Genomic DNA, 27100 nt, shown 5'->3' with positions numbered 1-27100 from the left:
AATGAACAATTTGCTTGAAATTGATTAAAAATTAATGATAAGGAATTAAAGGAGAATTTTTAAATAGTTTACTACACTTTTAGTAATCGTGATCCATATTTTAGAGTGTTGAAGCTGTTTCGTTGTACATTTTCGGAAAACCTCTTCAGAAGTATTATAATAATACACCCCTATAGGAAATTTAAACTAAAAAAATATAAATATTTGAAACATTTTAAATATTGGCATATGGCATTACTGTACACATAGTTCAAATTAAATATAAAATTAAAAGTAAAAAAATAATATTTACAAAATTTTTTTGTTTCTATTTTCATATTTTTCTTCTAATTTTGAATAATTATGTTATAATTATATAATACAACATTTCAATACGATTACCTAGTTTAGTTATAGTTTACATTTTTTATTCACATAATAATGTTATTCATACTCGTATAAATAAATTGAGGAGATAATATTTTATACCATATAGTACGATATTCTCATTTTTATATCTACCTTAATATACAAAATGCAAATATTATTAATTCCATATGTTTATTATACAATCAGTAAATAGTTTTTTTTTACAATAAATATAAATTATCTAGTGATAGTAATTGGACTGTAGGTCGTACTACTGTAATCTTGACGTCTTGAGAGAAGAACTCCCAGTGAATGAACTTAATGTCACTGAGTAAAATATAAATAGGTATACGATAAAATTATCAACGTTAAAAATGTTTAAGTTTTGTAACTTGTATAAGTTTTTAATATTTTACAGTTTAGAATCAAATTGTATTGCATGCCATATCAGACTATGAACCCATTCGTTCAGTATAATATAGTATATTCAAATTGCGTTCAAGCATTTTTTAAATTTAAAATGATAAACCATAAATATAACAATATGTAACATGACTGCAGTCTTCTTTTGCACGGTTGCATGTTATTACTTGTTCCATTTTAAATCTATTTACGTCAACTATATTTAAAACTGTAGACAAATTGTGTTACATAGATTAAAGGTTATACATTGATATTTTTATAGGAACCTTATACATTTTTTTTTATACACATAATAAAAATCATAAACTTTATTCTATGAATATGATGTCTTCATGATATGAAAAAATAAATCTCGTTATATATATTTCACATTATTATAAAATATCGAATTAAGTTCACCCTTCCAAGAAAAATAATCATATTGTGTAATATGTAAATATCTTATATTCCTTATTCACATAAGGAACCACAATGACACCACAAGCACAACCACGATAAAACCTATTGTTAGGTACTGAATACCCAAAAAATGATGATATAAGGAGCAAATATTATTATATCTCATAACAGGTGTGACGAATTGCGGGGAAAAAATCCTTGGAATACGATATTCCTTGTACACTGGATTTTATAATGAAAGAGATAGATTAAATATTTTAAAACTTTAAATAGGTAAATACAATCATTATATTGTTTTTAATTACAAATATGAACTTATTGTGATTATTTAACACAATATCAAATCTAATGTAGAATAAGTTAAAACATTAAAAATCAAGTTACCTAATAGCATTGACCTTAGAGTTTATGACTTCATGAGTCTAGTAGTCATGAACATTAGTTTACTTTTTGTTCATTTTTTGCAGATCAATGCAAATCTTATAGTAAACTATTGCAATATTAGTATTTTATTTTCTACCTTCACTAAAATGTCTAAAACAAAATAAACATAGTACTTACTAGAGTGACTTGATAAAGTTATTATTATCAAGTCACTCTAGTACTTACTTACTCGGTTTTTATGATTTTACTTTTCTGCGAATCATTTATTAAAACATTAAGTTCTTAAATATCGATACACAATACACATTTAGCTGTAATAGATTATAATATATACTATTATAATATATATAGATACAAGATACTATACTTACCTAATACACTTATATTTTTGTACATGTGTTGTACGTTGATGGTTGCAGGTTGTGTTATTCAAGTATCAACAAATTGTTGTCGCAAAGAATTATACGACGTTATAACTGTCATAAGATATAACAACTAATAACGAACCCGCGGTTACACTGGTGGGCTCAAGGCTTAATTGGTCCAGCTCCGGCGAGTTACCGAGTAAAACTCGATGAGCCGCCACAATTTTGGGACGTTTAAGTCATGAGACTGCTGACTGAAAATGTTTTGAAAGTTTAAAGTTGAACAAATGGAGTTTAAATATTAGACTCGCTCATACCATATTATATGGTAGTAGCCTGTATGTATTGTTGATATTAAGTTTGTAAAAGTGGGCCGATAAAGTACAAAAAATTCGGAGGAACCTATCCGAATGTAATCTGTAAGAGTACGATTGTAGGTACTACACGTACACACTGCAGAGCTATAGCACTATAAATATTTTCATTTTATGAAGTCTGTTTGTAGGAGAAAATAAGAGGTCTACACAGAGTATTGAAATATTTGGTATTCCTAATTGTTTTTCGAACCTTACCTATTGTGTATTAAAGTGTATACATAATATATGTACACGATTTGACTACCATAACGCGATAATATTATTCTCCTTTGATATTCTCTTCGAACTTGAAAGTGTATTATAATAATGATTATAATTGAATGGTTGGACGAATAATCTAATAATCTTATTGAAACGAAGTAATACGCTGTTCTCTGTTTGTAGTTTGTAGTTTTGTACTGCAAATAAATACCTAGCAACCAGTTATATTTTGTCGACACTCAAATAACAATAATAATAATTATAGGTATAACAATAATATATAAGAATCTACGATATTATACATCGTTTGATTAATGATTATTATCATAACCAAGATATTATTTTAGATTAAACAATAGGTATTCGCATTAGCAAATTCCATTATTATAATTATTGTGTTTATAAATCATGAAATAAATGTATAGAGTCAGAAAATATTTTTATTTTATTTCCTTATTATCATAATATTTTTTTCTTAACTTTACTACTTTGTCTTCAGAACCTTAAAAATGTCATCATCATAAACACGAGTGTATTTCTATTTGAGAGTAAATTAAAAATTGACACAATCACTAAACGTAAATCTACAGAATATTTTAATGTACTAATCTAGTAATATATTATTAGTATAATATGTTCTAAACTATGCTCGAATTGGTAGGCGGCAGTGGGACGGTGTTCATTTACTATATTTTTAAATTATATTTGAAAGCACCCCTACTAATTATTTTCCTTAAAATTGTGAGTTCTATTTTTGATAATATTTTTTATCATCCTATCTATATAGTTAGGTATTATTGTAGGAATTTAAAAAAATATCAATTAATTGTTTTTATTATGGATAAATGTAAAATGACTATTTTTAAAATATATTAATTTTAATCGATCATAAGAAGTCATTACCAATTAGAAATAATTTTTTTCAAAAGGTTTATGGTTGGGGGTGTGTGAGTTGGGGGTTGTCCAACAAAAGTTAGTTTGAGTTCAATCATTTCACAAAACGCTTATTTTTTTCTAGTTCATAGGAGTTGTTCTTTTATATTTCCAATTCGAGCACTTGTTCTATACATACGCTTAAATTATACCGCAGGTAAGTATTTATTAATTACACAAATATAATATTATTACATAATAAATTAAGAATTTGTTATTTTATATATTATAAAAGGATGACAGTCGTTACTAACGTATAATAATGACTAGGTACACATAGTATAAAACTTTCACGATATTACCACAATGATATACAATCAAATCAATATTGATTTATTTAAAAAATTAATTTAGATTTAAAACTAACTAGTGTTACGTAAATTAGCCTAAATATAACTATATATAAGTAGATACTCAATGATATTATAATAATATAGAATAAGTGTGGTATTTCACGGGATGTAATATTTTATGTATTTACACAAGTATCGAAAGGTACAATAAAATATCGAAGTGATATACAATAATATTAGTCCAACGAATTTAGGTAAGTATGCGACTACTCTGGTAATTACATACATATTTTTACATATTATTATTATTGTACAATAAAGATGATAAAATGCAATTCGATTAACATTTCAAAACGGTAAATGAATAATATTATAGTTTTCGATAAGTAAATAAGACTGATTTAAAATAGTACCTATTGTATATTAATTTTACATTTATACAAAATATATAGTAAATACGACGAACATATATAGTTATTATATAGCTATATAATATTATAATATAATAATTACCTATTGTAAACATATCAATGTCCATGTAGGTATAAGATAAATACAAGACGATACATTATGTAGGTACCTATCTACACACGAATTAATATTGATTTAATATTACGTAGGTACCTGTAAACAGGCTATATGATTTTTGATTTTTTATGGTCGGGTAAATATAAGGGGAGAGGAGGGAGTGAATTAGGAACAAAAGCTTTTTTCCAACACCACGATTGTCTATAAAAAAGAAAAAAGTAACACTATTTCGATCGGCGATCGATGCCCCTTTTAATATTACCTACACTGTCGTCGAGAAAACGTGTTGTCTACATAATGTCGGCTGTGACGCGTTTTCGCATATTTTTGAATACAATGTCGCCATACCGGAAAATACATATTACATATTATTTAAACGCATGGTTTTGTGCAATAGATGACTCTGACGTTTTTAAATCAACAGTCAACACTTGTGGAAAAACGTTATTTTAATTTAAACTTAACACATTTTTGAACTTCTTAGGTACCTATTTGATATTCTGACTTGGACTTTTGGCTTATTTCCATAATTCCATTAAATATGTATTTTGGAATTTGTAGAATGTTTCATAAGCTTTTATTTGATACTAAAACATCGTGTTTTTCATTTAGCCATATCATTATAAACTGTCATTTAATTTTTTTAATTCTATTTTTCAAAAAAAAAAAAAAAAAACATAATTTCTATAAGATATTTAAAATAATTAAATATACTATAGTGAATTATACACATACCTAAATTAAAGTGAATAACTGAAAATGATCATCTATATTCAAATTATTTACTTTTTTTTGATGTATTAGAATAAATAGGTATACTCGATGCGCTGCTCTTTATGAGTTTTAGTATTTTAATTTTATTTTGAAATTATAATATAATACATTTATAATAACGACAAACGAGATCAGACAAATAACAAATGGCAACGTTGCATGAAAAATCTTGCGTAATCATGTAAATGCATATTATGCAATTTGTTGAATTGTGTAGGCATGTTTATTGACAGTCATTAAAATCTCCACACAGTAAAATTCCGTGAATTTTCGAAATTGTTTTTTTTATTACTTACGACTTTACGAGGTAAGTACCTCGTCTAACCTAACCTAATCGTTTAAATAAACAATTGTTACGTACCTATAAATTAAGAATTGTTGTCAAAAAAATATGTAAGTCAAATTTTGGATAAATAGTCAAAATTATCCGGATAATACGACACTAGCCAATTATTAAGATTACCTGCCATGGATATTATTAAATGTTGGTTAATATTAACATTAAATGGATAGTATGATATCATCAAAGAACTTTTGGATAATATCTTAATAACCATAAAAATTTAAAAAATAATTTTAAATTATCAACAATATTGAATATATTTAAAACACTATTAGCAATTACCATAAAATTCATAAATTATTAATATGAGTTTATTTTTCAGTTGCGACACTGATTTGAGGTAGGTTTTAGTTTTTCGCATTTTTGAGAATTTTTACATGGACCGAATAGGGAGTGAACTCAGCGAACCATCTGGTTTAATATATATTCTGTGATATTATACTCTAGCAGTCCAACGCTTTATCATTCTATAGAATGCTAATAACTCTATTTAATACATAACTTTTAACATTATCCAATATTGACTGGTTAAAGTTAAAATTATCCGGATGATGTCGATAATTCATGTTCATAAACAAAAATTACACATTAGTCAAAATTAATGGCTAATGTCGACATGATCTGTCTAATGTCAACTTTATCCAAATGTTGACATTACCCGTAACATATACAATATACATAGAAACCAGTTTTTCTTATACTTTGTAGGAATAAGCTAATGCGTTTGTAAGATACATATATCGTAGGGAGAAATTGAATTGGCTCCCAAATCTACAATGTGGGCAATGAGCAAAGGTAGCTGATCTTTTGGGTAAATTGTTATACTGTAAATACTTGTTTTACATAAGTTATAATTTGGTGTGGGTAAGTTATGTTCCCAAAATGGGTATAGATATCACTAGTTATGGCAATCATTATGTCCCTCATAGGCGCAAATCACTCAAAAATATTAACGGGGCTTAAGCACCCAATACATTTTAGAGGAAGCAAAGTCGTAATGGGCTTAGTATGCTCGTTAAATACTGATACTTCTCCTTATGTCTAATATCCGTTACATTTGATAGATAGGTATCTCTGTAAATAAAATATATTGAAGATTTAAATCAATATTATATAGGGGTATAAATTTGTAGGAAAATTTTTTTTTTTTAGATTATTGTAAAACATAACACTTTCAACTCTGACTTTAAGTATTAAATACAACAAACTCAATTTAGAATCTTTTTTTAATTTTAAATTTTTTTTTGAATCTGAAAGCATTTTTTTATCTAATTTATTTTTCGTATTGGTTTATATTTATCAAAAACGTATTATACGAACTCAATATTAGGTACTTATGATTATCTTTTTCGATTGGATATATAAACGATTTTAGTATACATTATTTTGGTTGAAAACTCATTGATACCTATAAGTTATGTATTTTATTTTACTAGATTTTTTCCAAATTGAAGTGTTACATTATTTGCAGTAGGTTGGGGAAAAGTGACCTTAAATTAAGCGTCAAAGAGGTGTTTAAGGGTATATATACATATATAATATCGTCCTAGTTCATGAAAAAACATTTGTAGTCTTAAGCAAGGACTATTTCCGAGAATAAGTTTTCTGTTCCGTTTGAACTTAAAAAAGTATAATATCAAGTAGAATATATAATAAATGAAATATGTATGCTGTAGGTAACGTGGTTAGAACCAGTAGATATAATTGCATCCAATTGTCTTTTCATATACTGCAGGGTGATTAGCCAAGTAGTTTCATTCACATTATTTTTTTTTTTTAATAACGAATGTATTCAAATTCTTTGAGATTTTTTGTATCACTTAAGGGGTGTCATGTTGTGGTATAAACTTCCGTTTTTCAAATTAGGAGAATATCACCTTAATTTTTAGCTTTTATTGTAATAACTATTGAGCTGATAATTTTTTTGAAAATGTTGACGTATTAAAACAAAAATTCGAACGGGTATACACTCAAGTAGTATAAAATACCTCAAACTTGAATATATTGTTATTAATAACTGCATTATTGAAAAATAAAATGGGAGTGAGCATGCTCGATGAACGTACTGCAGTTTGAAGTCCACAACCCAACATTTTTAGACTTGGTATGTGTCGCGTAAACGCGTGGACGAATGGACGATAAATAGGTCAGCAGCTATACTGCTATAATAGGTCGGTTGTATGTCACATGAATGGGGGCGTACTATATAATATTATTGTGCATAATATTATTATGTGGTGCGTAAGGGTTGTCTAGGTCACGGCAGAATACTTGTTGTAACGTCGTGACCCAGTCACCGATTTGGTGCCGCCGAACCGACGGTGCGTTTTCTTTTCCACTCGACCCAGGGTCTTTAACACGAACGTGTCGGACCGCGCCCGGCACCGGTCCGGGGCGACCGCCCATCGAGGTCATTCGAACGCGGCGTTGAGCAGGTCGTCTTCCGATTTCCTCCTGGACTTGCACCGGTGGTCACGTATCAGGCCCCGGTAGGGTGCGCACGACTCTAGATCGCATTCGCCGAAACAGTTTTTCTTCTCGTACGCGTAGTCCAGTGCGTCTCGCGATGACTTGGTCGGGTTCAGCAGGGTCACTGTGTCCCCGTCGATCATGTCCGCGTCGAACAGCTCGTCGCCGAGTTCCGCGTACGCTACCGAGCCAAATCTGAAAAATTACGAAACGAAAATTACACCGACTAGCTCCTTATTATTAATTTACTCAAATCAACACAGGTCGAGTAACACGGGGCTGTTGGGTATGGCTATTATTAGTAGGTTTGCAACTGCGGGGGTTGGTATAGTGGGAGCTGGCCACACGTGTATGTGTTGTATTATAACTATATTATCATAATCGCTGTATATAGAATCATTATGGTAAGTGTCATAAGCTATAAAGTTAATTAGATTATAGGTATAACATTTTCGTTAAAAACGGCGCATGTGAAAAGCCGGGTCATTGAGTATAAACAAGAGAAAACGGAAAGTGGCTGGTTTAGCGGTGATTGCTTGAAGTGGTAACTGAACCTAATAACCTAACCGTTATTGTGTCAATAAAAAGGTTGCAGTTTAATTGTGTATGTGTGTGTTTCGATTTATTATTATGTGTCAGAAATAATTAGCATAAATGACATCGCACTCAGTATAATATTACAACAATATGTGATATACATCGGATTGTATTTCAAGTTATTGTGGCCAAGGGATAATTATTTTTACATATTCATCTTTGCAACCAATGTTTGTAGGTACATTTTTTTACTATAATATTTTGTGCATAATTATAAACGAGATGTGTTTAGTTAATTTTTGTAGCAATAACGATCGACGGTCTCCACAGTTGAAGATAATCAATAAGCCATTTTTAAGGAAACAATATTAATGTTCCGGTAAATATGGATAAATCATGAACCAAATATTCACAACTCTAGAACAAAATTGTACAACCCAAAATTTATAGTTTTGAGAAAAATCGATTTTAAGTTTGAATCAAGGTATTTTAAAAAGTTTTACCTAAGCGTTTGAAACTTAAAACTTAAATACTTTCAAACATATTATATAAATATGAATTTTTAAAATATTATGAAATACTCTTTCCCACCAAAAAAGTTAGACTTGCGGCCTTTTACATTTTTTTAAAATTAATTCAGACTGCCATATTTTGAGATGTGGCTTTATTGTATAATGCATACATAAGTTGATGTTAAGACAGTCATAAACTAAAATATGGCAGTATTCATTTCATATTGTGCGGCTGAAATATCACTAACTATAAAATACCACCTTAACTCTAAATATTGCTGTTTTTCATTAAACATATCACATGATAATTAGTTTTTGCTTAGTGTAAGAACGAACAAATCAAAATAAGGCACTCTTGAATTTTGACTTCGGAAATTAATTGGATAAATTAAAAAAGTATTCTGCCATAAAGTAAATATGATCGTTCTTTTATTTTGAAAATTAGCTAAAAATTAAATAATTCAATATTGTTGAATGTTTTAAGTGACTAAATAAAAAATCATATTGAATGTGGGCGTTTATGTACTTTATTATAGAGGTATTTTTTCCCCAATTGAAAGTAGTCATCGCAACCTCAAAATGGATGGATTTTGAGTTCTGTCAGTCTTGTTATAGAGGTAAAAAATATTGTTGTCACATACCATGGTCTGTAGGTTGGTATATGGTTGAAACTTCTTTTATATATTTTATTTTGTATGTGTATCATGTATAAAAATAATAAGTACTATTTCCATCAGAAATGTGCTGTGTTTGATAAAAATTAAAACGATCTAAAAAATTCAAATTAAACCAAATAAGTTTTTTTTTAAAAAGCCATAAATCTTTTAAATTTTTTCTGGATCTTAGCAGAACTGTTTAGTCTTAGCGTAAATACGTCCCCGGATGTATATTATAACTGTTTCTCGCAAACACATAAAACAAATGCGGCACACGCGTGGTGACACGTGAGACGTGTATTGTTCTCTTAAAATGTTCTACTCGCACACGCGTGTAACGTATTATATAGACTCATAGAGATATATTATGGAACACACCGATGCCGTACATAACATTATATTATACTTATTTTGACAATTTCTGCGTATATTGCAGCGTTGCGTGGAGGCCCGCGCGCCGTTTATTTCACCCGTTGTCGGAGAGCAGATAATAATAGCGTAGACTTCGCGCGCAATCTGTGTGCATCTGCTACGACAGGATACACCAGAGGGAAATCATGCCAAAATATCTACCTGCTTATTTTAATTTTCTGGAAAATGTTTTCTTTTCAGTTTTCACCGTCGTCAATGCACATACAAATCGTAAACCACGATAGTTAGAGTGCCGAAAGTACACCTGCTGGAAAGATGGAAATGTTCTTGGGGCGATACGTCAAATCAAATTATTTAGTTGTATCATTATCGTACCAAAATATATTACATATAGACGACAGACGTATTATACATTGGCATATTTATTTTTATTTTTATTTTTTTTTTTGGGGGGGGGGGGGCAGATGGAAATTTGCTCCTGCCCGATTGTAACAGTGCTACAATTTGCAAGTTGTTAGTGAAATAGAATGGCTAGAATATTTTCTTATTTTTTTGAATAAGTATAATATTATGTAAACACTAAAAAAAAAAATATTGCCGTGATAATAGTTAGTGCTTATGGTTTTTTAGTACAAATATAATATTATTATAGACACCAATACTATATATAAAAATTCTAATAACAAAACGACCACTCCTTAATGTATATTGTATATCCATGATTTTGAAAAAAAAACTTTTATGATACAAGGAATACCTATTTCTTATTTTTTATTTTTCAATTTGGTATATTATAGCAGACATGTTTCATGTTATAATAATTTGTTCGACCTCTCAGTAAAAATATAAAATTATGAAACACTGCGAGTAATAGATACCATAATTATTTAACTCATCTGTGTTTTTTTTTTGGTTTACAATATGCCTGCTTTTTTACACGTATAAATGTATAAAGTTATGTAAGATGGCTGATTGGAATTGTGTTGAGATAAAAACTTAAGTGGAAATTAATTTACGAAACGATTTGTTTTTAAAACTCAAATGACACCACTAGGTATTAATACTATATAAATATTATATTATATTATGTGGTAGTGATTACATTTTTCTCCTCTTACGGATTTACAGTGAAATCACAAGTTTTTGCGTGACGACATGTATAAGAAGGTTATTTATTTCGAGATACCTTTTGCCGCAAGTTAATAAAGTACGCTTGTTCATAGAGGGTAACTACAGCAGAAGAGATAATCATAGACATCGTTCGCACGTGTAGTATTTCTGTGCAGTAGCTAGGTAAAGAATTATATCATAAATCGAGTCTACTTTGAAGATGTGAGCTTTAGATTTTCTCGGTAATTGTTTATAGTGTATATAAAAGGAGCTGCAGTTGTCAACAACGACGAAATTGTGTAAAAATGTCATCGAGGGAGACTTTTTTTTAATCTACGACGTTTCTGTGTTGTAGGTTCAGAGGCAATATTATTCTTTAAAATTGAGAAATCGAATGAATAGTTATTTATGGTTTACGGAAATAGAGTAGGTAGGTAGTAAATATTATATCACAACTTGAGTATATATATATAATATATTATATATTATACGAGACGTCAACATTGTTTTTAACTCGGCTGTGTATTTGCTGTATCATGTGCTGAAATTATTTGTAAGTTTAGCTTATAGAGATTTACATTAAATTATTGTGGCCATACTAACAGCTTAATTAGGTATTAATATCATATGGATCCCTGAGTACATAATGTTAGTGCAACACCTAAAATTGCACTATTACACAATATAATATAATGTGATAGACGGAAAAACATCAGTACGGAATTATCTCGATATTGATTCCCTCCAAGAAATTATATAGGTTAGGTACTGAGAAAATCGAAAATGCCTCTATTCACTATACCTATAACTATGCCTATTATACTATTGATACCTAACTATCCATGTTTAGAGATTATTTTCAAGAAACGCACAGTTTAAAATGTTCGTGGTGCTTCTACAGCTCAAAAAAGTGTTCGCAGAAAAATATGAGAAAAAAAATATAGTTGTGAAATACAAATTGAATACATTTTAGAATCCAAATAAACATTTACTACCTACGAATAAATAATTATAATTTATTTAATTTCGTCAACTCGGCATTTTTATTTCAAAATTATTGTCTAAGACGAAATTAATAAAACAAAACTGATTAAAAATATAAAAATATTTATTGAAATTAAATACTCGGAAAAAAATGAAATGAAATAAATAAATTCATCATTATTTTACATTTTACATTCGAATTTAATAACCAGTAGGTAGGTAGGTAGATACCTATTCTTGGTAATTATATTGTATAATGATAATTAAAGAAAAAAGCATTCTTGTATACAATAATTTAAATTAAATGCATTATTTTGTATTGGTTTTGAAAATCTTATCCTTTGTGTAAAGGTAGTAACTTTATTTATAAAATAAATATTTCGTCTCCTAATAAAAGCAAAGTATTTTATACACTGTCAACATTGTCGGTTGACAAAATCTAAAAATAAAAGAAGTATTTAATTGATATTTCTGCTTTGATTAATTTGATATAATAATAAATTATACAGATTAGAGAAAATTATTCAACGTATAGAAATCCGCTGTTCTTTATTGATCTTTTGAAAATTGTATAAATGGAAATTAATTAACATAAATAAATGAAACTATAACAATCACGCCCATGATTAGTGTAAGGCGTAGTTTTGGTGTTGAATTTTAACATATATTCCTATTTAAAATGTCAATGTCAATTTTATAAATTTATTTCTTAGCATACATTATACGACAATAATAAACATACTACGCCTGGCAAAACTATTTACAATTTCTATTGTCATTCAATAATTAACAAAAATCCTGATTACAATAATTATTCATAAGTGCTTACCGATCATTTTTACTTTAATCCCTGACGTGGGTCGATATATATTTTTAAATCGATCTACTTAAGTGATCATAAATAATTACTATGGCTGGGATTTATGTAAAATCATTAGAAAGTAAAACAATGTTACACTATTGAATAGTGGTTTAAATTTTTTGGATAAAAACTACGACGATTTGGTCTTAATACTGACCATCTAGGGTTTTGAAATTGTATGTCATTTATTTTTTATAAGTACTCACTTACAACGTTTATACAAGTGCTAGTATCAAAGGATAGTTTACTTACTACTAAACCAAAAATTTCTATGACGTAAACTGACCAATTATTCTAATTTTTATTATTTAAGAATTTGAAATATACAAAAGGTGTAAAACAAAAACACAAAATTTTAAAAATTATGTAAAACTATGTTAAATAATATATATATTATTCTAATTCACGTGAAACGGATTTATCATTTACCTTACCTAATTAATTGATCATGCTTTAGTTAAAATATGTACTTATTAGTTATTCGCATAAAATCCCAGCCCTAATAATTATTGTTGATCGATTTCACATTTTGGAAAACTCAACGCTTTGAAACACTTGACAAAGTAAAAGCATAACTCATCGTCGATTATCTGCTGTCAACTGTATTGTTGAATTTATTTGAATTATAGACATTAATTTAATTTTGAAACCTCGTTTACAAAATAAACGAACAGTGTTTAATAACATCCACTGTATTTCCAACCTCGTTTAAATTTTAAATTCTATCTCAATAGTAAAATACTTATACAGTTCTATGTGGTCAGACCAATTGGTCTTATTTTGTTTAAGAGGAGAGTTTAAAAATAAAGTGATGCACTCCTTATATGCTGCAGAGGTTACGCAAAAAAAGACCGCTTGATCATAAAGTAGGTATTCAACTCCTGGGGCTTGCCAGATTTCCAAACAACCGACCAATTCAATCTTTTCGAAAATATTATTTTTAATCTACGTGAATCAACATTAGGATGTGTTGTCAATAGGTTAATTGATAACTAAATTATTGATATTTTAATAGATCTCGCTATTATAAGTATAATAATATCCTAATTATTAAATGTACAAATTATATATTGTATTGATTGTTTTATTGAAAAAAATATGGTAAAATGTAGTTTTCCTGCAGGTTTTAAAATTATTGGAATTCTATAAAACATATTTGAAAATTCAATATTTAAAAATGATTACATAAAAAATGTTATTACAATTTATATTTATATATATATTTTATAATTAATATAATTAAAATGTAGATAATTTTTTTATTATAATTTTGTTTTTGTGGGTAATTAATTTATTGCTTCTATTTTGAAGTCATTTTGAAGTGTTGAATTTGATACGTAATATGTTGTAAAAGAGATCATGTGACGGAGAGTGATGGATTGGAAGGCTTGGAAGGTACATATTTGCAGGGATGGTTTTGTGCATCTTCGTATTTGGATTGCATAAGCGATAAGCCCAGATAGGCCTTAACAGGGATTTTGATAATTCTTAACGTTTTTATATGTAGTTAAATTTTTTTTTTTTATACAAGATTTTAAAACTATGTGAGAAGGTGATACTTTATTAAAAAAAAAAAAAACTGGTCGTTGAATGATCCATGTCTTGTCGGGTGTAGAAGGATCGGCAATATATCTAGTTTTAAATGTTCAATTTCAAATCTATACAATTATAGGAAGATATTATAAAATATGTTAAGATCATTGTCATTATTATATAAGGACAAACCTCATTAATTAACATAGTCTACCTTACTGGAATGTTGGCACACGTCCATATTTAATGTTCTCTTGATAAATGGGTTCGTGTCTCTAAAATTGTTAACGATTAGTGACTGATCACTTAACCTGAAGTAAATTATTTAACCTATCGATTTCACGTTTACATTTAGAAATTACACACGCATGTATCTGATTTAAGCTGAGTGTAATGTAATCAATACGTATAACTACTATAACTTTTCATTAAATGTCTGCTTTTGTTGTATTATATTTTGTGTAGGACCAATAATTGAAGATTTTCTTTGGTTTTGTATAATTTGAACAAATAAAATAAGATCTTTCAACTCAGTCAGACCTCTCAAAATTCGAGAATAATTGTAAAATAGTTTAATTACGTCTGTCTAAGTAGGAGTAGAACTATGTGTTTAGTTTAATTTCTATGAAAATAATAAAATCACGATAGATATTTACGGTAGTACGATTTTAAAAGTTAATTTTGGTGAATTCAGAAAATAATTATCCTAAAAAAATTTAAAATTTGCAGAAATTATTTACTTTTAGAATTTTCTTTGAGTCAAATTTAAACGTGTTAATATAGGTACATACCAGATAACTACAGACACTAAAATTTGATTAATAGTGAAAAGTATTAATACCTAATTATTGAAAACCCCAATAAAAAGTATAGGGCACTTTTTTAAACTATAATGATTTTAGACAATATTTATATTTTTAAATTAACATTAGTCATGTTATAAATCATTATTATACAACAACATGTCATAAACCGGTACGAAAATAATTTAAAAAATTTAAATTTATTTTTTTCAGAGATTCTTATAATATATGCATTTCATACGAGTATATTGCTTTTATATTTTTAATCCTCAGTTACGTTAATTAATAATTTTGTTATATAAAAATTAATATTACTGTTACATAGCAGCTTTCTGTCAGGTCAATATCAGGTAATATTTAAATCTGCATAAATACGATCGTTATTCGTTAGCATAAAAGCTCAATAATAAAACACACTCAACTGCAGAATAATACTTTATAATGTAATTATTTACAATCAACACTTCAAATGTGCTGGAAAGAAAAATATTTTATACCGACCAATAACGTAACATATTTTGTTATATGTTACATTAACATCATTATAGTAATATTATACATTTATACCTAACCAATGGCAATCCAATATAAATACTCCCCCCCAACACACACACACAAAAAAATTATTTTTTCAAAAATTCAATCAATATGTGAACTACTCTTTTACTACATATAGGGGTTGAAAAAATAAGCTATAGACATGCTCAGGCCTCAAACATTCTGTTGCTATGACTTTTCATTAGTTTAAATTACAGGCGAAAATCACCGACAGATATACCAATATCCATTTTATAAATTATAATAATATAATATTTTCGTATAGTATATGCCATACACAAACACTACTATTAATTATACCAACAACAAAAAGAGATTAGGCGATATTGTAGGGATTACAACATAAATACTTACGTAGTTATGTGGCGTACAGTAATATGTAGAATGTAGATAGGCACCTCTTAAATTATAATGTTTGAAACTGAGATTTTCGTGTCGAAATGGGTTCGCTATATATAATTGCAGCTACCGTAGCTGTAGGGTAATCAATAGTCATAGCCGTTGGTAAAGTTATACATTATTACGTATTCTTACGTATTGTATATTAAATTATAATTTCCGGACAACCGTATTTAATATAAATATATTAAACACTAAAAATCTATAATTGCTATATATTTAAACAAAAACATCTGTAATAATATAATGTATCTTGGCGTGTGTTGTACCCATGAATGAACACAGAAATAAAAAAGGAAGGAGGGTCATTATAGACTATAGTCATATAATAAATTGATAAACGATATAAATAACGAATTAAAAGTTACCTTTACGGGCTATAGAAGTAAATTAAAAATGTTTTCGTATAATCATAGTCGTTAAATCTCAATCACCCCAAGGTACCTGGTTTTGCCTATACAGGATGATTTATTAAGCATACTCACTCCCATTTTTTCTTTTGATAATGAATTTATATTCTTAAATACTTAAGCACCGTAATTAGAATCTTTTATACCACTTATGGAGTATCTTGTCATGATGTTAAATTTGTTTTTTTTTCAAATGAAAACCAATCTGTTTTTCGGTAAACTGTTGGGAAGTAATTCAAAACTTTTGATTCATCTAAATAAAAATTTGAACGAGTGGCTTCTGAGTTAGTAAAATGTATGTCGATACTTACTAAGAATAAAAAAATAATAGAAGCACTCAGAGTTAACTGAATTGTATTATCTAATAGTATAACATATAATATATTTAATGTATCATACTTGCACTATAAGTTAATGTAAACTGTTATTGTATAATGTCAGAACTAATAACTACTATTGTTGAGGTTTTAATTTAAAATTAAAATTAAAAAAAATGGAAACAATATTGGATGTAGACATGTAAGTAGTACATATTACTATTCATTATACTCTGACAATATTTACAAAATATTTATGAAACGTCGTAGAACCAATAACAATTAGATAGCCACGATTTTCAATGACTCCATATCTTCCAAACAAAATATTACATATGTCACTCATCGTGGACCTATTATACTTAGTATAGGTACAATGTTGAATAAGTTACAAACTAATCGTCTGAATTTCGATTTAGATACACCAAAATTTCCAAAAAAATCACTTGCTTGTAACTTAAAAAGTAGAAAAGTTTTGTTTTCATTTGAAAAAATGTGTCGCCACAGGACTTTTATTAAATGGAATACATCAAAATAACTGAAAATATGATCCTCAATAGTAGGTATACTTAAAAATTCCAAAGATAAAAATGTGAGTTTATTCATTATTAAAAGATAAAATGGGGATAAAGATGGTTTGTTAATCTGCATCCTGTATAGATATTTACCTATTTTCAATTATGTATAAATTGTGTATAGCTTTAGTTTTGATCCTTGTCCAGCAAACAGATTCTATGATCAAAGGTTTTGCGATATACGCGCACGACGTAATAAATATCGATTTGGTATCAATAAATAGTTTATCTATAATATTATATCGTAGGTATTTCTGATTCGTTATAAATATAATGCATTATTATTAAATTATGACTGTAGCGACTCTATCGACGACAAAATTAATTTTTTTACAAAACATTTTCGGTAAGGCAGCGAAAACCCCGATCACAACAATATTATTATTATACGTACATCCTTTTGACTGGAATTCCCATTTAAGTCAGTCAGTAGCCTTTTTTAAAGTGCAGAGTGTGCGTTGTGCTTTGTGCGCACATAACTTAAATCCCTATTTGAGTGAAGTCCGGTGTGCGACAGAAAAGTTTTATACGACTGCATAATTTAACGACTATACCTACGTAAAAAAAAGGGTTTATCGGATTTCGCTGAAAAAATAGTCGTTGCCGCAGCTATACAATGTATACAAATTGTTTTTTGACGACGATTTCATACTACGTACTACAATTTGGTCTGTTTGAAGTATTAATAAAACGGTTATTTGTTTGTATTATGCAATCATTTTAATAATTAAACTTTAATGTCAAATAAACAGGTCATAGTAATTAAAATAAAATATTATATTATATAATTGTGCATAATATAAAAATTAAAGTTAGAAATGTATGAATATAGTTGATAATATGTTTGACATGCGCGTGGCGCTATATACATACAATTGTAGTACACAGAGTGATTCACCAAGCATACATGCTCGACCCCTTTTTTTCCATATAAAAATATAACAATGAAGTTATTCTAAATTTGGCTATTTGAATTTTGTAAATGTATTCTTTAAAAAAATATTGTGACAAATTCTTGAGTTTTTTGTACTACCTGGCTTGTTAAGATACAAAGTTCTGTTTTTCAAACGAGAATCCATTTTTCTACTAAAAATTATTTACCGGATATTATATTTCTGAACATTTTGTCGCGATAAAATCAATATTCTAACTGCATTTTTTGAGTTATTTAACTTTATCCTTTGTAAAAACATTTTAATAGGTAACTGAAAAATTATTCGTTTGAATTTTGAATAAGGTCCATCAAACTGTTCTAAAAATTATATCCACTAAATAATTTACGGTATAAAAGTGCAGTTCTCATTTGAAAAACAGAGGTTTATATCGTCTCCTTAAATAATAAATATTATAAAAAATCTCAATTGTTTGAGAAAATGGTCTTTATATATTTTAAAAGTTCAAAAATAAAATATTTATCATTACAAGAAAGCATAGATGAATGGTGAGCGCAGTGGCGTATTTTGGGCGATTTCTCGGGGGGTGTCAACATTTATTGAACCTCACAAACAAAATTTTTAGTATTATTTACTAATGTAAAAAGACATTGAATTAATTTTTTAACAAATTAATATGTTAGGAATTGACAAGAAGTTTTACATTTGATAAAAATAGTATACTATAAAATAAGTGACAACACTAATGTCCAATATATTAGGACTTTTTTTTAAATGTCGGGGGGTGTCAAGACCTGGAGGACACCCCCCCAAAATACGCCACTGGGTGAGCGTGTTTGGTGAATCACTCTAGGTATTCTTATCGCTTAAGTATATGTTTATTTATTTGAAAATTTGAGATATATTTGTTAAGAGTGTTAATACATAATATTTAGAAAAAAAGTGTAATATTCAAAGTTTAAGACAACAACAAAATAATAATGAAAAAAAAAATGTTGTCAAGTAATTAAAAAATATCATTTATTAAATTTGCATACCTATGTATTTTGTATTTTATTAAACAAACGAAAGTGATCATCCCATCCTCCACACCTCAACAAGTAATAACAAATATCAACCTAAAGTTTGAAGATTCAAGAAACAAACGTCACATACCACGTCATCTACTAGGAGGAACCCGACTACAATCAAATATAAACATCGTATATTATATGATGGCGTTAAAACGGTTTGAAATTAAACTGGTTTTAAATTCTTAAACTAGAGTGAGTACATAGAGTGAGTGTTTTAATTTTTAAAATGGTTTCTAAAATGTAAACCGATTTAACGCCATCACATAATCGTAGTAATAAACTTCTTAAAATAAACCATACAACTTAATATAACTTATAAGCATAAGCTATAATGTAAACTATTTGTTAATATAATGTAAATCAAAACTAAAGGACTAGCAGCTGATGTAATAAAGATCAATAAAAAAAAGAAAGAAAGTGATTATGTTCAATTTGAATGAAAAAAAAAATATTTTTAATTACCTAGTACAGAATATGCATGGAAAGGGAGTTGTTCACAGTTACGTCGTACAGCTGTGCAATAGTGAATTGAAGTACAAATAGGTACCTTACAACGACTGAAGAGATATATGCGTGATACAAGTGATTTGGGTAGACCACTGCTGCACCGGGTGCCTTCAGATTTAAGAGCAATGATAATAAATCCTCGTGATGTACAGCTGTTGTAGAAGATTTCGAGAGGAGGTCACCGCGTGGTTTACCCCGGAAAAATCGTCAAGATTTTGTAGAAAAAAATGTCGCTAACGGACGATCACCACGGTTTTATCGATCACTATTACTATAAGCAATTTGAAAAATACTTCACCGGAGTACGACGCATTGTGTTGAAATTATGATTATTCCATATACAGTTGGGGCGAGTCACGTGAAACATTTTTTCTACTAAAAAGAGAAGATTGGAAAGCCCAGATTAAAATTAATACAAGCTGTAATGGACCCCGGTTGAATAGTTGCGTTTGTTACAATATTGTCGGTTATCTTAGTTGAAAACTTTAGATAGATTTTATGGTTGGTATATTTAAAATTTGTTACATAATATACCTATATGTATGATAGTATCTATAAATGAAATTTTACTTGTGAATATTTATTTTCAAGTAGACGTTATTAAGATGTTGTTGATAACAATTAATTAGATATAATATAGACACTGGAGTACCTACATTGATTTTGTGTCGTATTAAAAAAAAATATTCAATATCAGGTAGGGATTGTATTTATAAAATTTTATATAGTTAAATTTCTATATGTGTAACGAAATTTAATTTTAAAAATTTGTACAAAAAATAAGATAAATGTTACGGAAATTTTATTCAAATTTACATCCATATATATATATATATATGGTATAGATGTTGAAATATGTTGAAATATATAGATTGTGCCAGGAATTCGGATAGTAATTGTTGATACAATGATACATGATATATATATATATATATATATATATATATAAATATTATATATATTTTAAATTTCTCCTACTGAAAATTTTTCATCCCAGATAGATCAAAACGGCCTAATTGAAATCACGACGCAAAAGTATTACGAGTTTATGACTAAAAAAAATCAATACATTTTTTTAGTTGGAATGATTTTACAGTTGGTACATTATATCATAGGTAGATCAATTTGTTACATAATATAATACTTATATACATGTACCATAAACGAAATCGTACTAAACTCTACTCAGCAAGAGAACGTGCCAAAGGCCGACCAAGATAGGTTCTTCTGAACATTTCCATGCGATAACTAGCCATTAGTTTTGTTTGCAGAATTGACGCATCCTCTCGCTGGACAGAGTATAGTGAATATATCTAATTTTTGAGAAAATTTTATTTGAATTATGTTGTTGAAAACAATATTAATAAATAATAGATACGGCAGTGTATACATTATAACATAAATATGTTTTTGGGATAGATCGATTTTTGTAAGCTTTTCGTTGTCAGGTTTTATTAAATAAAAGGATTTATAGATTTTTCTTGTGGAGGAAAATTATCGAGTAGTGTGCTATTTTTTTATCATGTTTAACAAATATTAAATATTGGGTAGATAGAAAATTGTATTTATAAAGTTATTTTATCATATGGTACCTATATATAATCATATATTGCAGGAATGGGCAACTGGCGGCCCGCGTACCTTTTTTATCTGGCCCGCGCTACATTTTCAAATTACTTCATATAAAACCTCATCCTCAAGTATCACATTAAATAATAATTGTAATTATAAATAAATAAAGATAAAAAATAAATGTTAGTAAATTTGAAGGACCTTTTTTTTTTGCTTTCTCCTATGCATCGCGGCCCGCTAGATTTTAAAGTACTTAAAAGTAGCCTGCTAGTTACTTTGAGTTGCCCATCCCTGATATATTGTATCAAAATATTCATTACTAATCAATATTTTATTGATGTAAAACATTGGTCTCGTACACTTCACGGAAATGTGTACGAAAAAATAGTTAAAATGTAACTGACGATTTTACTTAATTTTATAACCATATACTTATGTAATGTATACAGGTACTGTTGCTATATAGATGTTGTCTGGAATCCGGATAGTAATCAATATGATAATGTATATGACTATGACGAATATTTTACATTTCTCCTACGTCTAATGAAATTCGATTTATTTTTTCAAAGCAGATTGAACCAGCCTAATTGAAATTACAACACGAAAGTATAATGACATAAAAAAAAAAAATCAATCAATCATTTAGTAGGTTGAAGCGTATCGTAAAATATCAGAAAGGCAGTGAGCCGCACATAGTCACTAGCTAAGATAATTTGAACGATGGTGGTTCATATTCCTCGTATAAAATTTGCGATGTTCAGTTATATAATGTAATACAAATAATTCTTTCCTAATATAAAACTTTAATAAACAATTAATTTTATATTTAACGAATATTATTATATTTCTAGAAAACTATCAAAAAGAAAACTGCATTGAGTGATTGCTTCAGTTTTTTTAAAAGTAGTTCAGTATCATACACTCCAATTATTTAAATAAATAAATAATAATATCAGTTGCTTTAAAAATCATTCAGAAATCAGAAGTTGATACGATTTTAGAAATTTCTTTGACATCATCTAATTAATCATATTCGATAATTCAATAATTTTTTAACAAACTGAATAATATATATATATATTTTCAGTTTTATTTCCCTAACAAGTCATGGCCGCGGCACCAGTCCTTTTTAGACGACGCCTGAGGTTGCCAGGTAATGTTTGGGTGGACAGGTTTTTAATGAGTGGATTTTGTGTGTTTGAAGACGGGTATAAACATTTTTGTAGAAGCGTCTAGCTTCTTCTGTCACAATTTTTAATTGACAGGTCTTTATACAAAGTGTTATTATAAACTAGGGTTGATCATTCGTTATTTTCCTAACAGAAAAACATTCTGAAATTGTTGAATTTTATTGCTATTTGACACTTTTGCAGTGCCCCATAATTGGAGACCATAATATGTCCATAGAGGTTTGAGTAATAATTTATACATAAAAATTTTAATTTTTAAACCGGAATATCTATTATTTACGAGTTAAGATCGTAGCCTGCGAAGACGGGCGTTTAAGGTAAGTCTTTTAATACGGATATGTATATTACAAGTCAGGCGTTTATTCAAGTTAAGCCCTAAGTATCTAACTGTGTTAGATGCGGGAATAAGGATGTAATGTAAATAAACATTAGGACAAATTTTAATATTTTATTTTTAATATTTATTTAAATGTAACATGTTTAAATATATATTTGAAATTAATTTCAAAAGAATCGTTAACGAATATGATCATATGAAAAGGAATATAGATACCTAGAAAAGAAAATTTTCAGAAAAATTGAAAATTTCAGTTGTCTATAAATATCTCAAAAAAAGTCAAAATATTTTGATTATCAAATCATGTAAAGAAAATGCCAATCTTAATAACTGATAAAATTTTCAAGTATCTACGACTTATACTTTTTGAATAATAACAAATATTTAAAATCGTTTGAGGGTAAATCGTTATCGTTACGCTATTTCGTAAAAATTTAAAATTCAAACACATCTAAAATTTTTTCTATAATGATGCTTCGAGTTTTCTCTATAGCTACTTGAAGGAAAACTTAATGTTGTATTTTTAATCCTTAGTTATAAACAGAAAAAATGTTATGATTTTTCAACTTCAAAATTACATGTAAATTTTCGCGTTTTCGACAGATTTCGTACAAATTTGAACTATAAACACTTATTAAAAAAAAATGGTGACCTACGATTTTTAATTTTTTTTAGATACAATAAGAACAACTCATAAGGAACCTTGTATTAAATTTTCAAGTTTTTTTGGTCGTCCAAAATTTTTTTACCGCACTTCAAAAAAAATTCTCAAAGAAAATTGAAAATTTCAGTGGTCTATAAATAACTTAAAAAAGTCAAAATTTTTTGAAAATTAAACTGTATATAGATAACACTAACATAAACATTTGGTGAAAATTTCAAGTATTTACAGTGATTAGTTTTTGAATTACGACCATATGAAAAAATCGATTTGGTTGAAAACTGGTTTTGCATAAAAAATTCCTGTTTTTCTGTCCTTTTAGATTCTGAGCGGAACGATGAATGTATTGATTTTACCATGATGTGTGTTTTTTTTTTTGTGTCTGTCATCACGTTTTGGAGCGTTAAAAGTGCTTCGATTTTTGACTTCAGTACCTTTGGGGGGTCAAAAGTGAAAAATTCTTAATACTTTTCTAAATAATCGAGAAAAACAAACTAAAAATTAAGGGAAAAACGGGAAATTTTACGCACACTTATTTTTCGACAAAATCGATTTTGGTTTTTGATGTAACTTTAAAACGAATGACCATAGATACATGAAATTTTCACCGAATGTTTATATGTGTATATTCTATCCACCATGCAATTTTCAAAAAATTTCGACTTAAGTTGAACTATTCATAGGCATTTCAAATTTTCGATCATTATTAGTTTTTTTTAAATTTTTATCGATAAAAATGTATTAATTGTTCTAAGATTTGAAAATTTAATACAAGACTTCTAACATATTTTTATAATAGCAGTTGAAAAATAAAAGAAATTTATTGTCACAATTTTTTTTATAAGCATTTTAAGTTCAAATTTTGACTAAATACGTAAAAATTACGGCAATGTTCAAATTATTTTATGCTAGAAATTCATAAAAAATTTTCCTTTTATATCTAAGAATTTTAAATTTTATATAAGGCGCCTAACATATTTTTACAATAGCAGGTGAAATATAAAAGAAATATATTGGCACAATTTTTTTTACAAGCATTCAAAGTTTTAATTTTAACAACATATTATGTAAAAATCACGAAAATCACGAAAATTCGCGAATTATTTTAAACTAGAAATTATTAAAAAATTTTCTTTTTAAATCTATAATATATCCTAGACAGATAAACCGTCTTCGCTCAGAATAGTTTTTCGATACAATGATATAATATCATTGGATTCAAATTTAATTCCATCCATTACAGTAACTCACTTGTAACCTATTGTACAGCAGAGCGACATCCACGACTTACCCGCCTTTTTTTTCTCGATTTTTTTGAAAACTGTTGGAAAATGTTTACTTTTGACCTCCATAATGCACTAAGTATATTCAATTTTACATCGGAAACCACCCCCAAAGTTTGAAATCGAAGCAATATTTCGACTAGTTATGCTGTACACAAACACAAAAAAAAAACACACACACATCATTGTAAAATCAATACATTCATCACTTCGTTCAGAATCTAAAATTAAAATATCTTTTTGGACAGTTCTTATAACTAGGAAAATAAGTCCAAGAATTTGAGATTTGGGTTTTGAGTATCTTTAAATATTTCAAAAATCAAAATTTGAATACATTTTTAGAGGAGAAAATGGAGTGAAGACGCTTGTTAACTCATCCTATACATATTGTATACAATATACTGCAAGTTTGTATTGCTCATTACTAAAATACGATATTTATAATAAACACCGAAGTGTATACGCGCAAAGAGTGTGGTCATTATTGGGATGCGGTCATATACTCATATAGTATTATTATTATTTGGTGTTAATACGTCCGCAGATATTATAATAACATTAACAAAAGTAATTTTGCAGTAGCATTCAATGTTTGAAAGTTTTAATTATATTCTATGGATCATCCACCACACTCATATATTATGCGTACATTTAATCAACTCAAACATTGTAACAAATAATAATATGAAATATATAACACGCTAATAACAGAGATTAATATTTTCCTTTTTTTGTTTTGTTTTTTTATTTTTCTGGCAAAATTGATTAGCAATCGGGTCGTGATGTGTCGTTATAGGTAATAGGTAATAATAAAGCCGAATTAATGAAAATAAAAATACGTTTAACAGAAGCACCGCCGTGTAAATGAAATATTTTGTTTTATAGATTCAGAACGTGGCGAGGATTGTTGCACCAGATTTTAATACGAATCCTTAGCTATGTGTATACGTCGTAGTCCTGCCTTTTTTACCGCCTTGTCAGAATAAGAACCGACCAAGACGCTTTTTTTCTGTAACAAATGTTCTCCGATTTGTATTCGCTTAAAATATTCAATCTGTGTCCATCGAGAAAGTTTGATGTAGATTTATTATTATACCGTGGCTGGCAGTAATCCGGCGCAGGCTGCAGTTAAGCAACATTTATTATTATTATTATCATCAATCAGTTCAAGTGTGGCTATATTAAACTATTATTGTTTCCGGGATGACAGTAGTGTACATGCGGGGTGTGGGAGTCAACAGGGGCATCCCCCCACGAGAAGTTTTTTGATGTCACAATTCAAATCCATTGTCCAGCTTAAATAATGTAAATAATAAATATTTTTAATTTTCACTGATTATAATCGTGTTTGATATCAATTATCAATATAGTATATTATTATGATTCATGTTTTAAGTATTTAACAATAATTTAAAATACAGTTTCAGATTATATTATAATTTATAATCATAAAAAATTGTGCAATTAATTTATGCCCCCCCCCACAAAAAAAAAATGTTTCACAGGACGCCACTGCGGGACGAAAAAACATCACTGCATTCCGTTGCATACGATATAATTTGATAATTTAAAGTATAACAGTTTTTAAAAAATATTATAATTTTTACACCTTTGTATCACCAGTGTACATGCAGTCTGCAGTCAGTGTAACTATAATCTTTTTTAAACTTTAAATTTTTTTAGCAGAATACTGTTTTGATAAAGCCAAAGTTTAAATTTTATCAATTTTATGTTTTAAATAATAAAATCATCTAAAAATTTGAGTTAAAATTATCACTAGATACTATTTTATCAAACTATTTATTTAATATTCCATATTATTTAATATTATATTTTAACCATTGACGTTGTGATTTTCTCGATAATTTAAAATATGATTAATTAAAAATGTGGATGGTTGCAGCTATTCAAAAAAAATCATAAGAATTTTTGCACGTTCTGTGTATTTTTTTTTTTTTTTGTAGCTGAAAATGTGGTGAAATTGCATGTCATCGAATTTTCATCAATAGTCAATCAAGTTTTAGCACAGAATTTTGAGGTTTGATTTCACTTCTTTATTACTCACAATTTCAACAGGAACTTTCTTTATACTCTCTCTTGCAACTATTATGCACAG

General features: G+C 28.0%; 2 protein-coding genes across 12 annotated transcripts in view; one reads left to right on the top strand and one right to left on the bottom strand.

The window, feature by feature from the left end:
- LOC107169549 (sphingosine-1-phosphate phosphatase 2-like) overlaps nt 1-27100 on the top strand; it is an 88644-nt gene that overhangs the window by 20456 nt on the left and 41088 nt on the right. The window lies entirely within an intron of this gene.
- The window catches only part of LOC107168177 (uncharacterized), a 213107-nt gene continuing 188926 nt past the window's right edge, over nt 2920-27100 (bottom strand). For all 11 annotated transcript variants that reach the window (XM_089222101.1, XM_089222105.1, XM_089222100.1 and 8 more), the window contains one exon: nt 2920-8032. In XM_089222101.1, the coding sequence (XP_089078227.1) occupies nt 7780-8032 (253 nt within the window). In that variant the 3' untranslated portion in view covers nt 2920-7779. The remainder of the gene's footprint in view (nt 8033-27100) is intronic.

This window comes from Diuraphis noxia, unplaced genomic scaffold (assembly GCF_037042655.1).
Source record: "Diuraphis noxia isolate RWA-SAM2 unplaced genomic scaffold, SU_Dnox_SAM2 contig0003, whole genome shotgun sequence".
In the NCBI taxonomy this organism is placed as follows: Eukaryota; Metazoa; Arthropoda; class Insecta; order Hemiptera; family Aphididae; genus Diuraphis; species Diuraphis noxia.
Note: the sequence above shows the minus strand (reverse complement) of the source record. Positions and strands in the feature narration are given on the sequence as shown.